General features: G+C 50.4%; 2 protein-coding genes across 6 annotated transcripts in view; one reads left to right on the plus strand and one right to left on the minus strand.

Annotated features, from left to right (window-relative positions):
- Window positions 1-5,638, plus strand: part of Nt5dc3 (5'-nucleotidase domain containing 3) — a 56,539-nt gene extending 50,901 nt beyond the window's left edge. Inside the window, 1 exon segment of the mRNA NM_001134887.3 lies at window positions 1,187-5,638. Within this exon segment, the coding sequence (NP_001128359.1) occupies window positions 1,187-1,439 (253 nt within the window). The 3' untranslated portion in view covers window positions 1,440-5,638.
- Window positions 5,639-6,533: 895 nt separating this feature from the next.
- The window catches only part of Stab2 (stabilin 2), a 182,370-nt gene continuing 167,981 nt past the window's right edge, over window positions 6,534-20,922 (minus strand). The window contains exons 60-69 of one of the 5 annotated variants that reach the window (XM_087555923.1): window positions 19,717-19,858; window positions 18,099-18,232; window positions 16,535-16,700; window positions 16,313-16,419; window positions 14,994-15,113; window positions 14,105-14,245; window positions 12,851-12,958; window positions 12,072-12,200; window positions 9,888-10,004; window positions 6,534-8,155 (exon numbers count right to left, since the gene is read on the minus strand). In XM_087555923.1, the coding sequence (XP_087412049.1) occupies window positions 8,084-8,155; window positions 9,888-10,004; window positions 12,072-12,200; window positions 12,851-12,958; window positions 14,105-14,245; window positions 14,994-15,113; window positions 16,313-16,419; window positions 16,535-16,700; window positions 18,099-18,232; window positions 19,717-19,858 (1,236 nt within the window). In that variant the 3' untranslated portion in view covers window positions 6,534-8,083. 5 annotated transcript variants of the gene reach the window in all.

Here is a 20,922-nt window from a genome sequence, read left to right on the forward strand (position 1 = left end):
TTTTGTTTGCATGCAGGTTTGTACCTCTCGTGCTTGCCTTGTAGTCATGGAGGTCAGAACTTCTTCATTGGATCCCTTGGATGTTATGGGCAGTTGTGGGCTGCCACATGGGTGCTGGGACTCGAACCTGTGTCCTCTGTAAGAGGACGTCAGATCCTTTGGAACCGGAGTTAAGGGCTGCCATATGGGCATTCATACACCTAGGTCCTCTGTAAGAAAAGAAAGTGCTCTTAACCACGGGCCCATCTATCCAGCCCCTGCTGGCTTTCATTTCAACATCACAAAGAGATGTTGCAGTAAAAGTTTAAATACCGTTTATGTTGTTCACCTGCAGAAACCTAGCTGGGGTTTTAGTAGCTGTGGTCCGTTGGTCCTTGTGTCTGTTGGTCTCCAATGACAACAGACAACCGTTGCTAGTGTTTGGCTTTTATGCACAGTTGTGCAATGAGTTAAGTGTTTCCTGTGTTTGTAATGGATTTAACACCGTTCAAATGGTGTTAATCCATTTTGTCGGGGTAGTCTGTGTGCAGAGGATGCTGCCTGAGGTAGGAGTGCACAGAGGTTTGATTGCAGAGGCCGAACACCTCGGCTTTGGTGACTGACTGACGTGCTTCGGGCTAGGCGAGGAGGGTGCATGCGGAGCATTTGAAGGTCTATCCTGGGAGGTGGTGATCAACCTTCACAGCAGTTTATTTCTCTGCCATGCTTAGTTCTTGGTACCATGGAGAACTCTTTGTCAGTACCTCGGAAACAGCTCTGCCCACTCTGAATGGCACACAGCGTGCATTTGGAGGAGCACGGAGTTCACAGCAAAGTCTCGAAGTGCTGTTTTAACTGGCACAGGACTCAGGAATGTAACAGGCTATTTTGAGAGCTGGTTGGACAGATAGTGTTTTGTGGTTTGTTTATTTGTTTTGTAAGACAAGGTCTCATTATGTAGCCCAGGCTGGCTCCCTGATCTTCTGACCTCAGCCCCTGGTGCTGAGATTATGGGCGTGGGCCCCACACCTGACTCACAGTGTTTTTCTTGATTGATATTAAGTCTGCCCTTGGCTAATTGGCTGCTTTCTCCTCTCTAGTAGGTTTTGTTTTAAAGATAATTTTTACTCAAGTGTTCAAACAAAACCAAAAGCAAACCTTTAAAACTTTTTCTCTGTTGTTTTCTTTTTCCTTCATGAAATTTCAGAGAAATGACCAAAAGTTTCTTCAACGCCCAGTTTGGGAGTTTGTTCCGCACAGATCAGAATCCAACCTACTTCCTGAGGCGCCTGTCAAGGTTCGCGGACATTTACATGGCATCTCTGAGCTGCCTCCTGAACTACGATGTCAACCACACATTCTACCCCAGGAGGACTCCCCTGCAGCACGAGCTTCCTGCGTGGTCGGACAGCCCATCTGCCTTCAAAGCCCCTCTGCTGCAGGAGGCTCAGGCTAAGTAACCCTGTGTTTGCCTGAGGAAAAAGCCAGAAGCATTCGTGGCCTCACAGAGTGTCAAGTAGCCTGAGAGTTGCTTCCCAGAGTCAGATGCGCCTTTTGTATTTTTTCTACCTTACCATGAATACTGTCCTGTCCAGGTTGAGATAGGAGCTGGCCACCTGGGGTCTCCTGGCCCTTCTCCACACAACACTGATTCAGTCTTGTTTAATGTGGAACTAACAACGTCAGGCCTCTTGACGAGCGCACCCTCTTGATGGCTGTCTGTGTTCAGTAGGTCAAGAGTGGACACCTTGATTCTGTGAGGCATTTCTTGGTTGTTTACACGCGGTTACATTGAGGACCACAAGGGCATGGTGAAATGCAGAGACAGTAGGAAGCAGGTTGCTGAGGAAGCAGCCCTACCTGCGGCCAGTTCCCTGGTCTTCTGGTCCTAGGCTTTCAAAGACACTTTGCCGTAGAAATCACAGCCTACCGGAACGACTTTGCTGAGGAAGAACAAGAAGTGTTTGTCCTCAGTGTGCACTTGCTTTGTCTGCCCGAAGGGGTGACGGATGGGTTCCCTCCTCCCCAGGAAAGGGGTAAGGACACAGCCACTCGAGCTAAAGTTGCCTTTCAGCCAGTGGGTCGGACATATTAGAGGACAACAAAGACGCAAAGCCTTGGGACTCGGCCTGTGGCCAGCGCTATCCCGTGTGCTAGGCCATCCAGCATAGACAGCTGCTGATGGGAATGCCATGTTTCATGCCGAGAGCCAAGCTGGGGAAATCTCCTCTGCCCTTCCCCCTCTGGAGGGAAGACTCCTTATTACGTCTGTTTGCAGTATCTTTGAACACATTTGGGCACCACAGGAGTGGCTGCTGTCACTGACAGTTCTGTTCAATGGCGTTTTCATTGCAAAGGCCATGGAAGTGCTGGTGGCCAGATTAGCCTTGTCTCCTGTGGCCTGACGCCTTGTAAGCTTTTACACTAACGTGGCACTGCTGCTGCCGCCGCCATAGCTGCTGCCGCCATAGCTGCTGCTTCTTTCCCTTGCCCCCTCCTTAACCCCCTATCCCTCACCCTCACCCCCAGTTAGGGTCTTGCTATGGAGCCTGGGCTAGCCTTGGACTCAATCCTCCTGCCTCAGTCTCCGGAGTCTCGTATTACAGGCATGCAAAAGTGTGAAGGCGGCAGGAGCATGAAGGAGACGTGTGGCGAGTGCTTGCTCTTTGGCATCTTTATGGCAGTAAGTAGATCTAGCCGGCTGATGAGGGGCCGCTCCCAGCCCCATCGCTGTTGCAGGCTGCCTGCCGATGTGCAGAAGCTAAATGAACCGTGTAGCATTCACTGTGAAGCCCTGTGTTAGCATGGTGTCTTTGCTGTTGCTAGTGTTGAACGTTGTTTCGAAGGTGACCCTTCAGGCCCCTCCCCTCTCGTGTGTTGTATTCTAAGCACCGGGGTTCAGCATTCTGCTCCTTTTCAGAACAGGATGGGTATTTTTCTGTTCCGGTGTTCCTGTTCCCCAGTGTTAGCCACCAGGGGGTTTTGGCAACTGCTCCGTGTCAGAGTCCTAAAAGGATGCACGCTGCTTGGGATGCCCCTGACTCGTGCTTTGGGGAGCAGAGTGAAGCTAAAAACAGTGACTCTTTGGTCGGATCCTGTATTCTTCGGGTGTAGACTAGAAGCCAGTTTCCAGGTTTGTCTACTCAGGATCGAGGCAGAGCTGCTCTCTTAATGCCTACAGTAGGCGACCAAAGCCTGGGGGGGGAGGGGGGGGACATCTGGCTGTGAGAACTGCGTCTTACAGCCTGCTCTGTATACAAGGATCACAGTCTCGAGGCCACCAAGCTCGACCGTACTGGGTCAGCCGGGATGTCACACCCGACACACAGCCGGGCAGACTGCACACTCAAACCGTGCTCTGGCAGAGTGGCCTGGCACGGCATCCTGCATGAAGAACAGGGGCGTTTCCACCGTGTTCCGGTCCTCCGCTAGTGCAGTCAGGACAAGTTTTAGCTTGTCCCTGGGACGCTTGGCTGGGGTCTGACCTACTGCACTGGTATCGTGTTCTTTTTAGAGTATTCTTTTGTGTGCACATTGAGGACGGTATATAGGTAAAAGGAGAGTGGGGTTTTTTCCACCTTTAAAAAATATCAAATTGTAAACCGAACAGTAAAAATTTTAATATCTTTGAACTATACATTTTTTTTGACATTGTTTAGACTGATTTTCTTAGAATCATGTGAACAAAAATTCAGTCTAAGGGCAGTCCCTGCCAGGGTGACATCCAGCAAGGCCATGGTGTCAGCAGCGGCCACTGGAGTGGTTTGCACTGCTGGGGTTTTCTCAGAGTTGCTTTTTCAGGGGAGAGCTGGCTTTAAAAATATCTCAGGTGCTGGGTGTTTGAAGCTCTTGCTTTTCCTCCTAAGATAGCACACCTTCCTCTTCCCTCCCCCTCCTCCCTCCTTTCTTCTTCCCCCTCTTCCCTCTCCCGTTCTTTTCTCTTCCCCCCACCCTTCCTCCCTTCCTCTCCTCTCCAGCTTTGGCCTCTGCTCTCCACACATGTCTGTCTCTGTCAAGTCCCCAACCCTCTTCTTCCTTCCTAACACCCCCGCCCCCACACCTTCCACACCCCTCTTTACCATTAATACACCTGCCACTGATGTGGTCAGATCTCAGACTAAATTACCAGTTGCTTTGAACACATCAGCCCTCTTATTTATTGCAATAAAGGAGAAGTGAAAAGCTGTCGTGCCTCCTACCTAATTTAGCTTTGGGTGAACTAAATGGCTTTCCCCTCCCCTCAGCAAGTGCTAAATACACAGAAATTCCACTTTATCCAAATGCTCACTTGCTGCCAGAAACCTACTTGAGGCTCTTGACTAAAATGCTCAAAAGACTGAATGGCCAGATGCAGGGAGGGCTCCTTGATAGTTCTCTCCCGCTGCTCAGGGAGCCCATCCATTCTTTCTCCGCCCAAGGATTTTCTTTAGTTTGTTATTTTTGGGACGGGGTCTCAGTGTGCAGCTCTGGCTGGTCTGGAAGTTACTATGTAGAGCAGGTTAGCCCTCAGAGATATCCCCTGCTTCCACAGAGCGTTGTGATAAGAAGCGTGAACCACCAGACCTGGTGTGATTTCCTTTTGTTGGGTGGGTTGGTTTTTGTTTTATTTTTTCTTTCTCCTCTTTTTTCTTCTTGTTATTTATTTACTTATGTCTTTGGCATTAATATTTGGGAGCAAGGTTCTTTAGTTTAGCTAACGTTTCAGACCACAGATAGGTTAAACAACGGGAAGGAAGAGGAGGGGGCCTTTTCTAATTAGGGAACCATTTTCAACTTCGCAGGCCCTCCCATTGCTGCATCTGCAGGAATGGATCCACTGTTCCATGGGGATTTGATTCACCAGCACAGACTGTGGGTGCTGGCTCCTGCTTGGATGGCAAGATTCTTTGCTTAGAGCTTGTGGGGATCTTTCCTGCTTGGGTACAGTTAGTGTAAGCGCTAAGCACTGTGCTCCCTTAGGAACCCTGTCTCCCCCTCTACACGGCCACAGCCAGTGCTATGTGAGTTTGCAGTACCTGCCAAGATTGCTTCACTGTGGATTTGAGCTGTGAGCTGTTACCCTTTTTATGACTCTGCTGGGCTCAGGACTGAAGGCTGATTCATCCCAGGGGCTGGGAGTGGTGCGGGCTGATGTGTTTCTCTTTGAGAATTTCCTTGACGCGCAGCCTTGCTTTGCTCCGGATCACATGCCTTTCCTGCAGTGTATAATCTGTGACTGTTCCCTATGAAGGGACAGGGCCTGGTCTCTCCAACATTACTTTGGGGCTAGCTCCAGAGCTCCCTTTAGGGCTACCAAGACCTTCTTGTGTTTGCCTTGTGTTGCAGCACCCCTCCCCCGCAACTAGTTTGCCCCTCCTTGTCCCAGATGTGGATCCCAGCAGTGAACCTCTCAAGACCTTCCTGCATGAAACTTTTTGTCTCCAGTCTGCTCCTCCCAAAGTGCTCCTGCATTGTTTTTCTCTGTTAGCACAGGCTTGAGCTCCGATGTAGGCCCATTCCCTAATTGTGTCATGGAACGACTGTACCTGTGTGGCATCAGGCATGACAAATGCAAAGTAGGTTTACTATTTATTCGGAATGTGAATTTGCTATTTATTCTACATGTTGATTGTCTATGTTGTGATAATGAACTCAAAGCCAAATAAAAGCTTGAATTGTATTTTGTATGTGTGTGTGTTAGTGCACTATCGGTTACGGGTATTTAAGCCAAGTTGAAACATGGTTTCCTCCCAGATGTCTATAAAAAGAAATCAGAGGTTTAAAAAAAATCCCTAGGGGTGGGAGGACAGCTCAGTGGTAGAGTGCTTACGCAGCATGCTTGAGGCCCTGAATTCCATTTCCAGAACCTCAAAAGAAGGAAGCGAGTGGACCCACAGAAGGGGATCAAGAAAGGTGAAATGTAGGCAGTTTCTGGGCTTCAGGACTAAGTCACAAATAGAAACTTGGGAGAGCTCTGCCCCGGGCAGGTGGCAGCTGGCAGGCATACGCAGGGTGGGGTGGTGTTGGGGGTATGAGGCGGGGTACACCGTCTTGTTAGCGCATAGTCATTGACCAGGGATCTGGGACACACTGAGGAAATACGGGATTGAGGAATATTAGGAAAATTTGCTCCTGGGTTTGGATATGTTTAGAAATATTGAATGCCTGGCTTTTACACATCTTAAAAGTGTGTGTGTGCGTGTGCGTGTGCGTGTGCGTGTGTGCGTGTGCGTGTGTGTGTGTGTGTGTGTGTGTATTTGGCATCTGTGGCACTACCGTGCTCTCTCTCGCTGTGCCGAGCAGACCCTCATTCGTGTCTCCTGTGAATGTTGTGATTCCCAGTGTGCTCACGTCTGTTTGTGTTGGATGATGAGTGCTGCAGACCCACTAGCTAATCCATCCTACATTTGTTGTTTCGGGGGTGTGTGTCCTGGAAATGCCCATTGTTCCTTCATGGTGTGATGTCGCAAAGGCAGTCCCTCTCTGGAGAACCACGGCGGCCTCAGACTCCTGGAGCTGGGAGAGAGCTTGTAAGACACTTTATGGCTTTTAGAACTTAAATAGACTTGACTTGGCAAAACTTTAATGGAATGGGAAGAGGAGATTTGGGGTGTACAGGCAAAAGATGGGGAGCTTGAGGTCTGTTCAGCCCGGGCTTCCACCCTGTCCCCCATAGTGACTCCATCCTGCTAACACTGTGCCCTTCTGATGACTGGGGAACGAGCCAGTAGGTGGGCGAACTGGAGGTGCTTGGATGTTACAGAGGTGGCTACTGGAGCTTGCTGAGTTGCAAGCCACTGTCCACAGCGAGAAAGTACCAGAATCTTACCGTATGTTGACATCTTTATCCCAAATACACAGATGTGAGTTTGCAGGTCCTGGGCTTGGGGGAGAAATGCTCAGATCTGATCCAATCCCAGCAAGTCCTGCCACCTGAGGCTGCTCAGTCTCTGGATCTCTGCTGCTTCTCTGCAGAAGTCACTGGACTGGTGGCTTTAAAGCCTTTTTATTTCCCCTCCCAATTCTCCAATCTCAACATTTTTTTTTCTTTTTTGTACACCTGGGTATGGTAGCTTAAGTGCATGATCCTAGTATGCTGGAGGCTAAAATATGGGAGTCTGGACTTTAAGGCTAGCCAGGGATGTGCAGGGAGGACAGGGAAGGAGGTAGCGGGGGCAGGAAGAGCAGCATGGTGTGGTCAGATAACACCGCATTTTCTAATGGTGTCAGGGTACACTGTTACACAGAGCAACACAGCACATTTCAGGGATGTTGCATGGATACACCAAGCTCTGTCACACCAGACGATGGACAGATTGGGGTTCTGTCTTTTGACTGTTATGAACAATGTCACCACGAGTACATGTGAGCTTGTGGGTGTCCAGTCTTCTTGGGTACACACCTATGAGAGAGAGTTCTGGATTCTGTGGAAATCCCATTGTCTGAGGAGCTGAGACTTTCCCACAGTACCTCTACCAGACATTTCCCACCAGCAAGGCGTGAGAGTTCCGGTTCCCCACACCCTCAGCAATGCTTGTCTTCTGATGGACCGTCTGCCCAGTGCTCTAATGGGTGTGAAGTGGAGTCTCATTGGCTTAAAGTACGTGTAAGGAAACAGAATCAAATAACGGATATGAGAAATGTTGGCCAATCGGAAGGGCTCTAATTAGCCTTGATAAACGTATTTTGCTTTCATAGTTTGACACCTTCTAGGTACACAGTGCCTTCTTTATTTTGTTCCCAAAACATTTATTGAGCACACATGTGTGGCAGGTACTTCTGGGTACTGGAATACAGAACATAAGAGGTGAAGCCCCGCCTTTGGTGCTTACGTCAATAGGAGAATACCACAGAGTCACAGTTTGTGGGTACAAGAGAGGGCAGAACAGACCAAGCACCTTATGGAAGTGAGAGAACCACGGTATAGGCTCAGAGGAGGTGGAGGTCCCCCAGGTATCCAGGCAACATGGCTCCTTAGCCCTGGCGACAATCCCAGATTAACCAGAAGGGTGAGGTATGGCTGGCTTCTGAGTGTTGTCATTCTTTAAAACAACTGATCCATGAGACAGCTGGGGCTGGGAATCACCGTGGAACCGTGACTGTGGTTGCTTGCTGGCTTCTCATGTCAGGACCGCAGTGCCCCCAGAGGGTCGCTGTCCTCCAGATCCTGTTCTCCAGGGTCCTGGAAGGCAGAGGGCTGTGTGGTACACTACAGTTAGTGATGTTCCTGCTGCTGCTTCCTTCCTTGGGACACTGTTCCGCTCTGGGGCCTCACTGAACCTTTGCTCATGATGCTGCTTCATACGAGGTGGGGGGGTGGGGATAGGGGTAGAGGTTGAGGGGGAGGGGGAAGGGGTGGGCCTAAAGCTTTGTCTCAGGAGCCTTCCCTCACATGCCTGCCTCAGACAGGAGTGGAGGCTGGGGCTGGGGGTTAGGCTGGTTAGGGCTGCCTAGGCTGGACCCATCCATGCTTGAGGTTGCCTGCGTGCTTCTCAATATTGCTTCCCCATCTCTATCAGTACCATAGGAATACTTACCTCTCAAGGAAGGTGTGAGGATTGGCTACTACATTTAGCCCGTGGTGATTAGTAGGGTTATAGACACTCCTTCATACTGAAAATACTGACGCTTGGTGAATGTGAGCCTTTGAGATGGTGAGCTCAGGACCCCCACTCCTTGCCAGAGAGCCTTGTTAAGTCTCCTGCTGTTAACTACCTCCGACAAGAAGCATTGGCCAGCAAAGATTTCTCATTGTTTGGGATGTACAGAGATGGATAGGTATAAAAGTGTAGCCTGTTGGTGTCCTTTGGGCCACTGGTTCTGACTGGTTTAGCTGAATCCTGCCACTAAAATGCTGTCCCTTTGCTTCAGGTGACTGTGCCTTGAATAAAGCTGAAGGTGACCTTAAGGCAAAACATGGGACTGCCCTGAACAGCGTAACCTGACGCCCCATAAATGCTTAAAGTGACAGTAGTTTCAATGGAGTGGTGCCAAGAGAAATAAAAATTCAACTCTACAGTCAGCTATGGCCGCACACGCCTCTCATCCCAGCACTTGAGAGGCAGAAGGAGGTGACTCTCTGAGCTTTGGAAAGCCTGCCCTACAGAGTGAGTTCCAGTCAAGGCTACATAGCAGCACCATGTCTTAATAAGCAAATAAAATACTTACTATATGTGTTTGATCTAATGGGATTTTCAGAGTCGTTTTCTTATATGTGTTAACTATACTCTGCTTTGTGGGAGAAATGTGTGTTCTAAACACTACACCGACAGCAGCCCCTGGCCTGGGTTAGTTTTGCAGGAGGGCTGCTAATCCATGTAAGACAAGACTGCTGAAAGGACACTGTCAGCCTGGCCGGTGTGCTGGTCAGACAAGGACAGTCAGCACACGGTTGTCAAAGTTCCTCATGGTTATATAAGGGGGCAGAATGCCTTTCCCTAGCTTCTCAGTCCAGAACTGATTAAAAAAAAAAAAATGACAGGCCCGTTCAGTGTGACTGGGGTGCCCTCCACAGGGTTACCCTGGGTTGAAGTCAGGGTGCTCCGTCCAAGCTGGAGCGTCACCAACTCAGTAAATGAATGAATGGTTCTTCGGAAGACCAGATCAGAACATCACCTGGTAAAGACCTTAAGCAAAGGCAACTGTCCAAGCAAGACGCTCTCTGCCCAGGCAGAGATGAGGGCATGGCTACGGATAGGACTTTCTGCAGGCTTACTCCCCCTCCCCCACCCGCCATACAGTGGAGGACAGGCAGCCTCTGGTTTGAGGCTTGTGCCGTCTCCGGAAAGATGGGCATTCCGCACAGAAAAGTGGCTTCCAGGCTTGCTGTCTGAGACACACTCTAGAAGGCTGCTCTTGCCGCGGGGCAGCTCCCCTAATGTTTGCTGGAAGGCAGCATTCCGTACCCCTAGCGTGAAGTGCAAACTCACTGTGAAGGGGTCACAGGAGGACTCTGGGGGTGCCGGCGCTGAGGTCTCATACAGAGGGTTTGCGATATTCTTGGGCTGCTGCTTGCCAAAAGCCAAGACATCAATGTCCTCTTCTGACTGTTCAGAAAGAGAAGGACAAGGGTTGAGAGGCAGGACTGTCCCCTGTCCCCAAACCATTCCTCTCCTCTGGAGCCTTCTCAGCAACACTGTATTGCGATGACTAACTGGGCCCAAACGGCAACTTACATATTTGACCCATCTTCCAAACATGTCTTCCAAACTGGCCCATAGGACATTTCTACCCCTGAGAAATGTTCCCATAGTTTATGCTGCCGATTTTCCTACCGTAAGCATTGTTGAGCCTCTTGTTACCTGGTCATCCCTGAACTTACGTTACATATTATATGCATACTTGGTTACCATATTCAAACGTGATGGTTTGAATCTTCTCACCCAAACGTGCCTTGAGATGTAGTCCCCATTTTGAGCTACTTAGGAGGGCAGAAACGGTTGTGTGCGGCATTTGCAGGGCATAGTGGGTGACGCATGATCCAGTAGGATTGGGATTCTGTGAGCCAAGGCTAGGCGTTGTCACCCTAGTTCATTCTCTGCACTGTGTTTGGAACTTGGAGAATCCCCTGTAGCAAGAAAGCCCTTCTTGGGGGTGGCCACATGGGCTCAGATCACCCAGCTTTCGTCCTTTGTAGTGTTTCGGTTACAGTAATAGATGCTTTTGGGAGTCGTCTGTGAGCTGAAACACAGGCAAGCTATCTACTTGAGGGCCTGGGCCGTTGCCTGAGGTACCGCACAGCATTCTCTGAGTGTGGAGAGGAGACCAGTGAAGACTGCAGAGTCCTAAGGAAGGGAGCTTAGTTGCTGCACCTCTGGAGACATGACTGACCCCACCCCTTGGCATTCACAAGAGTCCATGGGACCTTTAGGAGGTGAGGCCTAGTGGGACAAAGTTTGGTAATTGAGGGGCGTGCCCACGGAGGGGACTTGGGAACCCTGGCCCCTTCCTTCTTCCTTTCTCTTTGCTTCCTAGTCACCATGAGGTACTCTGACATATGTTCCTGCCACAGTGTGCTGCTTTACCACAGATCTAGAGGCAAAGTCACCACGTGACCGTGTCATCGAGTGACCATGGGTTAGAACCATGACTTCATTATATTATGTTACCATGGTTACAGAAAACTGACTGACACACGGGCCACCCTATGGTCGGCTCAGGAGTTTGGGGATGATGGAGGTAGACGACTCTGCACGTGGAATGAAGACAGATTTGCTGGCTAGAGACGGCGGGTGTTTGACCCTTATCCCAATCCTCAGAGCCAATCTAACTCCTAAGCCCGCCAAGGTGGGTACTTGTGTAGAGACTCCTCCCAGGAGGCAGGAGCATGGGTGGGTGGTTATTCTCATTGCCGTAACCAAACACCAGCTCTGTGGAAAGGACACCTTTGAGCTAGCCTAGCCCCTGGAGCTGGCTGGAGTGGGTCTGACGTGCTGTGTTCCTCCAGAACCCACTGTGTGGACTGACTGTGGGAGGCACAGGCTGTAAGGGTTGAGGGGCTACCTCTCGTGTGCTGCAACAGACTCTTTTCCAGGTGTCAGTCACAGTGGCTGGCTTGGCGATGAGCAAGGCTGTCGCTGTGTCTTGCTGCTTCTGTGCGTCTCTACCTAACATTTTAGCTCTCTACTGTGAGTTAAGGTGGCATGAGACCCTTGTCAGAAGCCAGGTTATCCCAGCCCCTGGTCTTGGGCTTCCCAGTCTCCAGAGCCACAGGTCAATAAACTCAGGCTCTTTGTAAATCACCCAGTCTCAGACATCTCAGTGTTGTGCCAATGTGTGTATGTGCATATGGATGCTAGAGGACAACCTCAGGTGTGTATATATATGTGTGCATATGCATGTGTATGTATGTATATGTATATGTATATGTGTGTATGTACGCACACAGACACGTATACAGACACGGACACACACACACACACACACACACACACACTGATCCTGCTGCATCAGCCCATGGAGCTCCGGGATCACAGACGTGGGCTATCTTCACGTGCACAGAAACAAACAAAAGGCAACCCCACCATTCCCTTCTCAGTTTGCACCCCTCTCCCTCTCTTCCCCCCCTTCCCCCTCCCTCCCTCTCTCCCTCCCTCCCTCCCCCCCTCTCTCACCTCAAAACGCTGGAAACCAGTGGTTTGCTGCTTTAGCCGGAAGTAAGAGTAAGCAGCCAGAGCAATCGCACCAGTGACCAGGACGACGGCACAGAATATACCTGTCCCCAGGCCAGAGTGGGCAGCCGTCTGCACACAGAGAGGAAAGGGGTCAGTTCCTAAACTGGAGCTTCCCCCGGAGAGGGTGCCTGAGTTTACCCTCGCTTGCCCAGGCACCTTGGAGTGACTCAAAAAACAATGTCAAATTTATACAGTCTTAGGCCTCATCACTGCCAGAGCCTACTAAAATGATCTGAAGGGTACAGACAGTCATTTCCCCATTTTTATGTGGGGAACTGAGGCAGAGAGGATAAGTACTTGCCCAAACTGCAGCTTTCTAGAAGCAGAACCAGCTTTAAAGCTAGTCTGGTTTGGACTTTATTTGCACAACCACTGTGGGTGCTCCTGGGAAAATGTTAGGGTGCTAACGATAACCAGCCATCCTTTCTGGACCATGTGGCTGTGCCAGCAACTGCCTTAAGGACTCGGTGTGTCTCCATGCAGTCCTCCCAGGACAGGGAAGTGCTGTGAGCTCCCCAGCACACACTGTGTGGACGAGAAAACTGAGGTTCAGAGACACCCAGAAACGGGAGTTTAGGACTTCTCACTTCCCTTACGCTGGCTCCCCTGACTCATCCTTCCCTTTTGATCAGCAAACTAGCAGGGTTGCAAGCTTGGTAGACGTCTGGGGAATGCGTGCGTAACTTTCCCCGGGTCCTCGCCGGAACCTGAGTACTCACTGCTGCCGTGGGAGGAGCTCTCAAAGGTTCAGAAATAATATGGAGGATTCCATTGGCGGCGATGATGTCCCACTGCAGAATGGATCTTCCATCCACAAACCTGGTCTCCTGGGAACCGAGAGAGCGTGAATGAGATCTGCTGCCCACGCAGGAAGATTTTCCATTTGGCTTCTCAGGCCTAAGAGCCTAGGCTTCCACCCAACCACCCATTGGCTTGGCGCCACCAAACAAGCTGATCTGAGGGGCTGCAGGGACCTCCATGTGACTGATAAGCTACCAGAGGGAAAATGGCTTGCCCAAGAGCACCTGAGCAGTAAGCCCTGAGGCTCTGGCGTGGGTCACACCACACCTCTAGAGAGGTGTTAAACGTCTTGCAAGCACTAGCTGGTGGTGTAGGTGGGAGTGAGGCCGTGTCCTACCCGTGGAGTCACAGCCACGTCCTAACAGGCTTCAGACTCAGATACGCACAGATGTTGATGGGGTGGGGGCGGGACTCGTCTAAAGCACTGCCACCTAGGACTATCCTGACAGGCACGATGTCTCCACATTACAAACTCTGGAGGACTGGACCCGGACAGTCTAAGGATTAGAGTTCACAGTCACCGTGGTCTCCAATACCACAACCATCACTGCCACCACCGTCATCATTAACAGTCTCACCCTTGTCCCCAGTTATCAGATGAAGAAACTGAGCTCAGAGAAGATGGGCAGCTAACAAGAGACAGGGGGTCATCCCAGGGTCCTCTGACTCGGGAGCTCAAGTGTTAATGCTTGAGATAGGATAACAAACTGACCCAAAGGTAGCAAACAAAGCATCTTCAAAATAGTTTATTTTCTTTGGCTGGGTGACGGCTGGGTGATGTCTTTTATCCCAGCACTCAGGAGGCAGAGGCAGACAGATCTCTGTGAGTTCAAGGCCAGCCTGGTCTACAGAGTGAGTTCTGGGACAGGCAGGGCAATGAGGGAAATATAGAGAAACCCTGTCTCAAAAAATCCAAAGCAAAGCAAAGCAGTTTCATAGCGAGCACTCATTTCTCAGATCCCAAGACCAGCGTATGCCCCAGGCTCTGGGGTGGCCTGTGAGTATTTAATGTCATAGCCATGGTTTGCACTGATAACCCCCTTGACGTGTGGATTTAAAGTTTCATGTTAGGACAGCTGGTATCGGTCACGTGTCTACTCAGGCCTGGAGCTTGGCACGTATTTTTTTTTTTTTTTTTAGTTCTCTCAATAAACCCAGAGGACTTTCCATACTTGGTGGAGCTGGTCCTGGCTGGAGGTAATGAGCAGTTGGCTTCCCAGCATAGTCCTCAGAAAGGTACCATTGACAAGGTCATTGTAAAAGGAGACGTTGACATTAGTGAGGTGGTGCTCAATGTCCCGGCCAGACAGGCTCTAAGAGAGACAAAAGACATGAAAGTCTTAGATCTGACCAACAGTTGGAGAGAATGAGGTTCGCTTAGGTGTTCTGGTCTTTCCCAAGGCTCATATAGAACTAGCATGTGGATGGCCATCTTCATTCTCTAAAGTATGTTTCTAGGCGGTGTCTAGAGTGGGTGCCAGGCAGGCATCTCTCTTCAGCCCTGTGATTGGGTAGTACCTGGAGCTCACAGCCTGCTGGTCAGCCTCCAGGGTGAGCTGAGCAAGTCCTCTCCTCTTTGGACCACGTCATGAGGACGGTTGGCATGTCACTGTACCAGGGGCCCCGATGCTTCTCTCCCTCCTGGATCCTTGCCTCTGGCCCCTTATCTCTTCCCCTGACTTTGGGCTCAGCCTTGTAAGCTGTTGGTTAGTGTCTCATTGGCAGAGGACTGAACAGCACTCAGCACTCCTGCTCCTTGTCATGACTGGGCTAGGCTGCTGGTTGTGAGAACCCTGTAGGGCAGAGCCATCAACAGGCCAGCCTGGATTGCTGACCGTGCAGAGGCCAGAAGCAGCAGCAGCTCACCGGATGTGTGCTGGGTAACTGTCAACTGCCGAATCGGGGCGGGGGTTGTTGCCTGTGATAAGGCCCTGTGCTTTTGCTTCCCAAGTGCTGGGGTTACAGGCCTGCACCGTTCTGACTGGTAGAGTGATTTGTACCACTACAGTGGGGACAGAGAATGCTCCCGTGTAAAGTGTAGGCGCCAGGAACTCCACTCACCTTATTTCCCGGTAGCCCACTGTTCTGTGGCACAAACAGGGTGCCACGGATGGACAGGTCAGTCAGGTGTTTCAAAAATGCCCGTCCTCGGGCTGAGCTCTTGGAAAAAGCCAGCACCTCCTAAGGGGACAGAAGAAAGTGTCAGATGGGCCACTGTGGTGTGGGAGTTGGGGTAGCTGGAGAAGAAGCCTCTGAAAAGACCCTTTTGCTAAGGCTCAAGTCTGACTTCCTTTGTACTTCCTCTCCCTGGCCTTGGGAGAGGATCGGGATGTCTTGATGAGTCCCACAGGCCTGAGACGCTCCGGTTACTGCTCTGCTGCTGTCTGCTGTCTGCTGTCTGCCACAGGGCCTGTGTCCTGCCATGGGTTACTGCTCCATTACAGCAGCAGCTGCCTCCATGTTGAGTGCAAACCCAGAGGCAGGGTGGTTCTGCGTCTCGCACATGCACAAAGACACCGCCATCCGTCTAACGGGAGCCATGATGCACAGGCCGATAAACCGCTCGCTCACACAACTGAGGAGGAATCGTCTATGTTCTTATACCACGTCCTCCTGACGTCGATGCAACCTCCTCACCCATCAAAGGGGAGACACCGGTCCTCATTGATCTGTCATCCAGCCATCGGGTACTGTGCATGCATCTCATGACCGAGGGGCAGAGAATGCCAGGTCTTCAGCTCGGTGTGGTCCCTGTGGCTTGCTGGGGCCTGTTCAGTTGCAGTTCAGCCAGACTTGCCCAACTCTGAGCCTCGCCTGCCTTAAACCTCCAGAGCTGTCTTCCAGTCTCTGTTGTCAGGTTCTTTTAATATCTAACCACTTGGGGTGACTGCCTCCCTTTGAACTTTGTGGCCTCTTTTACCCTCTTGTAGCCAATCGGTCACCTGTGTATGTGTGTATTAGTGTAGATGGTCCAAGAGTTAGATTGATAGTGGAATAAAAGGACCCGTGGTTGATAGCAGTCATCTGATCAAGGGGATAACTGACCACATGGTAAATTACAGCCAATAAAATGGACACGGCTTGTGAGTTTACTGTTAATAAGTTCTGATTCTGTAGAAGGACAGAAGCGTGTCCATTTGCTTCTGATATGATGTGCTTGTGGGATAAGAAACAGCCATGCTATCTTGGTTTGATCAGTTTCTTAAACCGTTTTAGATGCAAACACAGGCAATACCTGCCCTGCATTGGTGAATCCAGAAGTTTCCACATGCTTACAGTGCCAAAGTACCAACTCTCTTAAAGACCACAACCACCCTGGGGGGCTGCTGTTGCCAGCACCCCATTTTATAGATGAGGGCCGAGGCAGACAGGATACATACTGTCAGGAAGTTTGTGAGCGAGGGGAAGGACATGAGGACCTGCAGCAGGTTCCCACTGCACGAGAAGCCATCTCCCACATAGCCTGCCTTGCAGGTGCAGTTCACATCTGGAAGGAAAGGACAGGGGCCATGCCCAGTAAGGTGAGGCTTGATCCCCCCTGCTCACTCTTGGGGATTGATTGGCGGTCCGGGCAGAGGGCCTGCAGTGGATGGGGTAATGACCTTTCATCCGGTAACAGAAGACATCCCACATTTCACTCTTGTTGGCCCTGGATCCGTAGTCTACGATCCCAACAACGTTTGCACCACACTTCTGAGAGGCATAGGTCGTGGGGTAGGCAACCCGCCCACTCTCCAGCCAGCCGGCCGAGCACAGGTGATACTTGGCCTGCAGAGACAGGGAGGTGACTGGGCTGTGTAGAATGTCTTGTTTGCTGTAGACTCATTTGGTTAGTTCTGATCCCTACCCGGACTGCAAACTCCGTGGGGCCTACACTAGTACCTGGAAGATAAATTTCTGTCCATCGAGCCATTGGATGAATGACCGTGGTACCCTCTTGCTCTTGCCCAGGGCTTTTAGGCTTCCTTCTCTTTTGAGAAGAGATTTGCCACCAGCCATTTACCCCAGGGCAAATGCTTCTGCTTACGAATGAAGCAAAACCCTGACTGATGACAGAATTCTAATTCGTCATTATCACCATCCCCTTCGCCCTTGTGGCTGTAATTTTAAAATCCCTATGAGATCATTTAAGTGGCTGAGATACAAGGTGATAATGTTTGCCCCAGGAACCACAACCATCTACAACTGAGTGCCAGGTCTGGGATCCCACTGTGCATCAGTGGGGTCCAGGAGACCCCCAAACAACATGGGCTTTTGTCATTACTCCTGCTTGTCTCCCAGAACCTGCAGGTAAGACCTACTGTTGAAGACACTGATTTGGACATAAGCCTTGGAAGAATCAAGCTGGAACTGACTTGGAGACCTCCTTCCTGAGAACCAGCTCTTCTAGCACGGGAAGCATGCCAACGGAGACAAACAATCAGAGGTCCTACCCAGACAAAGAGCTTGTAAACCGCAAAAACTAGCACGGCAAGGTATTTCCAAAGGTGCGGTGGCCGTGCTTGTACCTTGGAGGGAACCAAGTGCTGTCTAATTGGACGTAGGGCCTGCTCAATTGCAGGAAATTCGCTTGTGGCTGCTGAAGCCAGGGACACTCGAGGAGAACCCACTATACATAGCCACTGCCTTACACTAGTATAATTTCTAACCGTATTCTAAATATTTATTATATATATAGGCAAGTATAGCTCCCCCTCATTAAAGAAACTTCTTTTTACAGCATATGGAGATTATTACAGAGATTGATAACCGATCAAAAACTGCAAACAAGTGACTGTGAGATGCCTGGCATCAGCTGATACTTCTACAGCCCAACTTGTATACCTAAGGCTTAGCGGAAGAGGGGGCAGAAAGACTCTAAGAGCCAGGGGACCAGGACATCTGCTGAGAGAAAGGTGTCTCTGTATGTGACAGGGAACCTGCGTCCGTGACCTCGCAACAATATGGTTGCCTAAAGAAAATCTACACGACAGACAACGTGAGTGAGTGACTGGACGCACGGCAGGTGCCTGACTTCTGTGTGATGAACTCTTGGCACTGCCTCAGGAGTTTCTTGTGCTTGGTTCTAAGAAGCAGGTCATGGGGATTTCCTCCAGTTTGAGAGGCGCCTGCCTGCACACCTCCCTGTTTGCTCTGCCTGAGGCACCTGCTTAACCGGGAACCCACCTTCTGGGCATAGGAGAGCTGGTTGTAGGTGGCTATGGTCGCAGCTTCTTTGGCACAGGCTTCTTTGGCTTTGTCAAATGTCAGTTTGTACTGGCCCAGTGGGGAGCGTAGATGGAATACTCCTACGGTCGTGTCTAGGAGAGGAGAGACATTATGACGTCAGCCCAAATGACTGGCAGGGATTGAAGCAAAAGAGTAGAAGGACTTCTGAGGTACAGCCCAACTGGAGCCCAGGGTATCCAGAGAAGCCACTTCTTCAAGTTACGTGGTAGCTCGTCCTTTGAAATAGTTATACCTTTTAATTAGAGAAACAGGGCTGGGGAGCTGGCTTAGGAGCTAAGAACCCTGGTCACTCTTTCAGAGCGTGCCCACACAGCAGCTCACGACTGTTCCAGGAGATCCAACCCCCTCTTCTGGCCTCAGCAGGCACTAGGCATGCACGGAGCAGAGGCAGCCATCTCCCCTAACAAGCACAACCCTCCCATTATCCATTCTTTCTTCAGGCACCAGTGCCTCCCCCATGTTCTCTGGTTTGACCCAATCCAGGCATTTGCTGGGTCTCCGCTGGAGTCCCAGGCCTCTACTGCATGTCTCTGGAAAAATTTCTCATCTCACCTACGTAGATTTCCCTTCTCTATCTGAAGAAAAAAAGCTTTTATTTATCTATGCTTGCTTTTGTTTGTTTGTTTGTTTTGTTTTGTTGAGACAGGGTCTCATTATGTAGTCCTGTCTGGCCTGAAAATTTCTATGTAGACCACACTGACTCAAACTCGCAGAAATCGAACTACCTCTGCCTCCTGAGTGTGATTAAAGGCGTGTACTATTATGCTCACCCCCTCTCTGTTTTTAAAAGAAAATTCATTATGATATATCACATGTATATCCTATCCTATCCTATCTATCTATCTATCTATCTATCTATCTATCTATCTATCTATCTATCTATCTATCTATCTATCTATCTGAAACCCATATGTGAAACCACTGAAGTCCCTCTACTCTGGTTCTTTGTGAACTCTGTGGGCTCTTTGTGATTTTTCTCTATGGGGTCTCGGCATGCTGTGCCCACTAGGCCTCCATACTGTGGCTTTTTACTTTCTTGTGAGAGTTGTATTAGCCTGTGAATTGATTATGTACTATTCGAGTCATCCTTAGAAGTGCCTGGGGCACGTGCCAGTCACTGTGTGAGGAGCAAAGAGCTGTTAAGAGACTGCTACTGGGGTTGGGGGTTTAGCTCAGTGGTAGAGCGTTTGCCTACCAAGTGCAAGGCCCTGGGTTCGGTCCCCAGCTCCGAAAAAAAGAAAAAAGAAAAAAGAAAAAAAAAAAAAAAGAAACTGCTACTGTCAGTGACAGCCTCTTTGCTATTAACCACACCAATCTGCCCTTTCCAGATTCAATTCCAGCAAATGCTCGTGGGAAAGGGAAACTCTGAGAAGGTCCTTTGAGCCCACTAGGTGTAGCCTTCGAGGTCCACTGTGAGGTGATCCTCCTGTCTCACTGGGTCTGGATAATATGTGGGTTCTTTAGTTTCTGTTTCATTTTGTTTTATCTTCCTTTTCTCCCTGCACACAAGCCCGAAGAGATGGGCACTCTGACCCCGGGTGGCAGCCACACTGACCCTGGAAGTGAAGGTCTGCACAGCTGGCATCTGGGTGGCACTGTCCGTTGTCCTGTAAGCAACGGTCGAGCGGCAGCTGCTCAGGCTCACAGTCCACTCCGTCCCCGACATAGTGACTTTTACATTCACACTTATGCTTGCCCTGTGGGAAGAGGTCAGGAAAGCCATGAAAGAGCCCCCATGATCCCAGGCACCAGAGGACACACATCTGGCACAGGAGCAGTTCAGAAAGGCATTGTGCCGGGCCCCATGCAAGCAGGATGAAGGTTGTCTTGTGCTTGTGATGGCGAAGGGCTGCCATTCTTAGCATAAAGGTTGCTTTCTCAGAGAGCCCCTCACCCAAAGCAGCCTGCAGGAAGCAACTCTTGACCGCCATTACCACACATGGGCCTGATCTCTGCTCATGGCCTTTCTCAGTTGGCGCCGGGGTCACGTGTTGAGTTTTGTACTAAGCACCCCCCTTTCTCCACCTGTAACTATGCTTCTTGAATGTGAGGACTCTGTCTTTTTTTTTTTTTTTTTCCGTACACATACCTGGCACCCGATACAGTCCTTAATTGTTGCTTTGTGACCACGGGTCCAGTCAGAGACTGTCCTCGTTTAATGTTACAAACCCTATGATGTCTCTTCTGTTGTTAGTCTTGCTTCATGTGGGGAAACTGAGGCTCAGAGATACCAAGCGGTTGATCTCCAGCCACATACCGTATATGTTCAGAGCTAAGTCTCAAAGGCTGCCTGGCTGTCGATCTGTGTGTAACTGGTACTGGGCACTGTGTCCTACCAGCTCTCTTCCCAACTGACTCAATCCCTGAAGACCGAGGAGGTGTCACGTTCATGCCATTTGTTACCAACGTCATTGGATTTAGTGACCTTTATATCTGGAGTCATGATAGATTTATAGTCAAGTAGGAAAGGGGAGGGAGGAGGGAGAGAGGGGGAGAGAAGGGGGAGGGGGGGGGAGGGAGGAAGGAGGTAGGGGAGAAAGAGGAGGGGGAGGGAGGAGGTAGGAGAGAAGGAGGAGGGAGAGAGGGGGAGAGGGAGGGGAGAGGGAGGTGGAGGGAGGGGAAGAGGAGATGGAGGGGGAAGGGGGAAGGAGGAGGGAGGGGGAGATAGCCCTTTTAAGCAGTGGTTCTCAACCTATGAGTTGTGACCCCTGGGGGTGGTCTAATGACCCTTTCCCAGGGGTCATCCAAGACAAACAGAAAA

Source organism: Rattus norvegicus, chromosome 7, assembly GCF_021556685.1.
Source record: "Rattus norvegicus strain SHRSP/BbbUtx chromosome 7, alternate assembly SHRSP_T2T, whole genome shotgun sequence".
Lineage (NCBI taxonomy): Eukaryota > Metazoa > Chordata > Mammalia > Rodentia > Muridae > Rattus > Rattus norvegicus.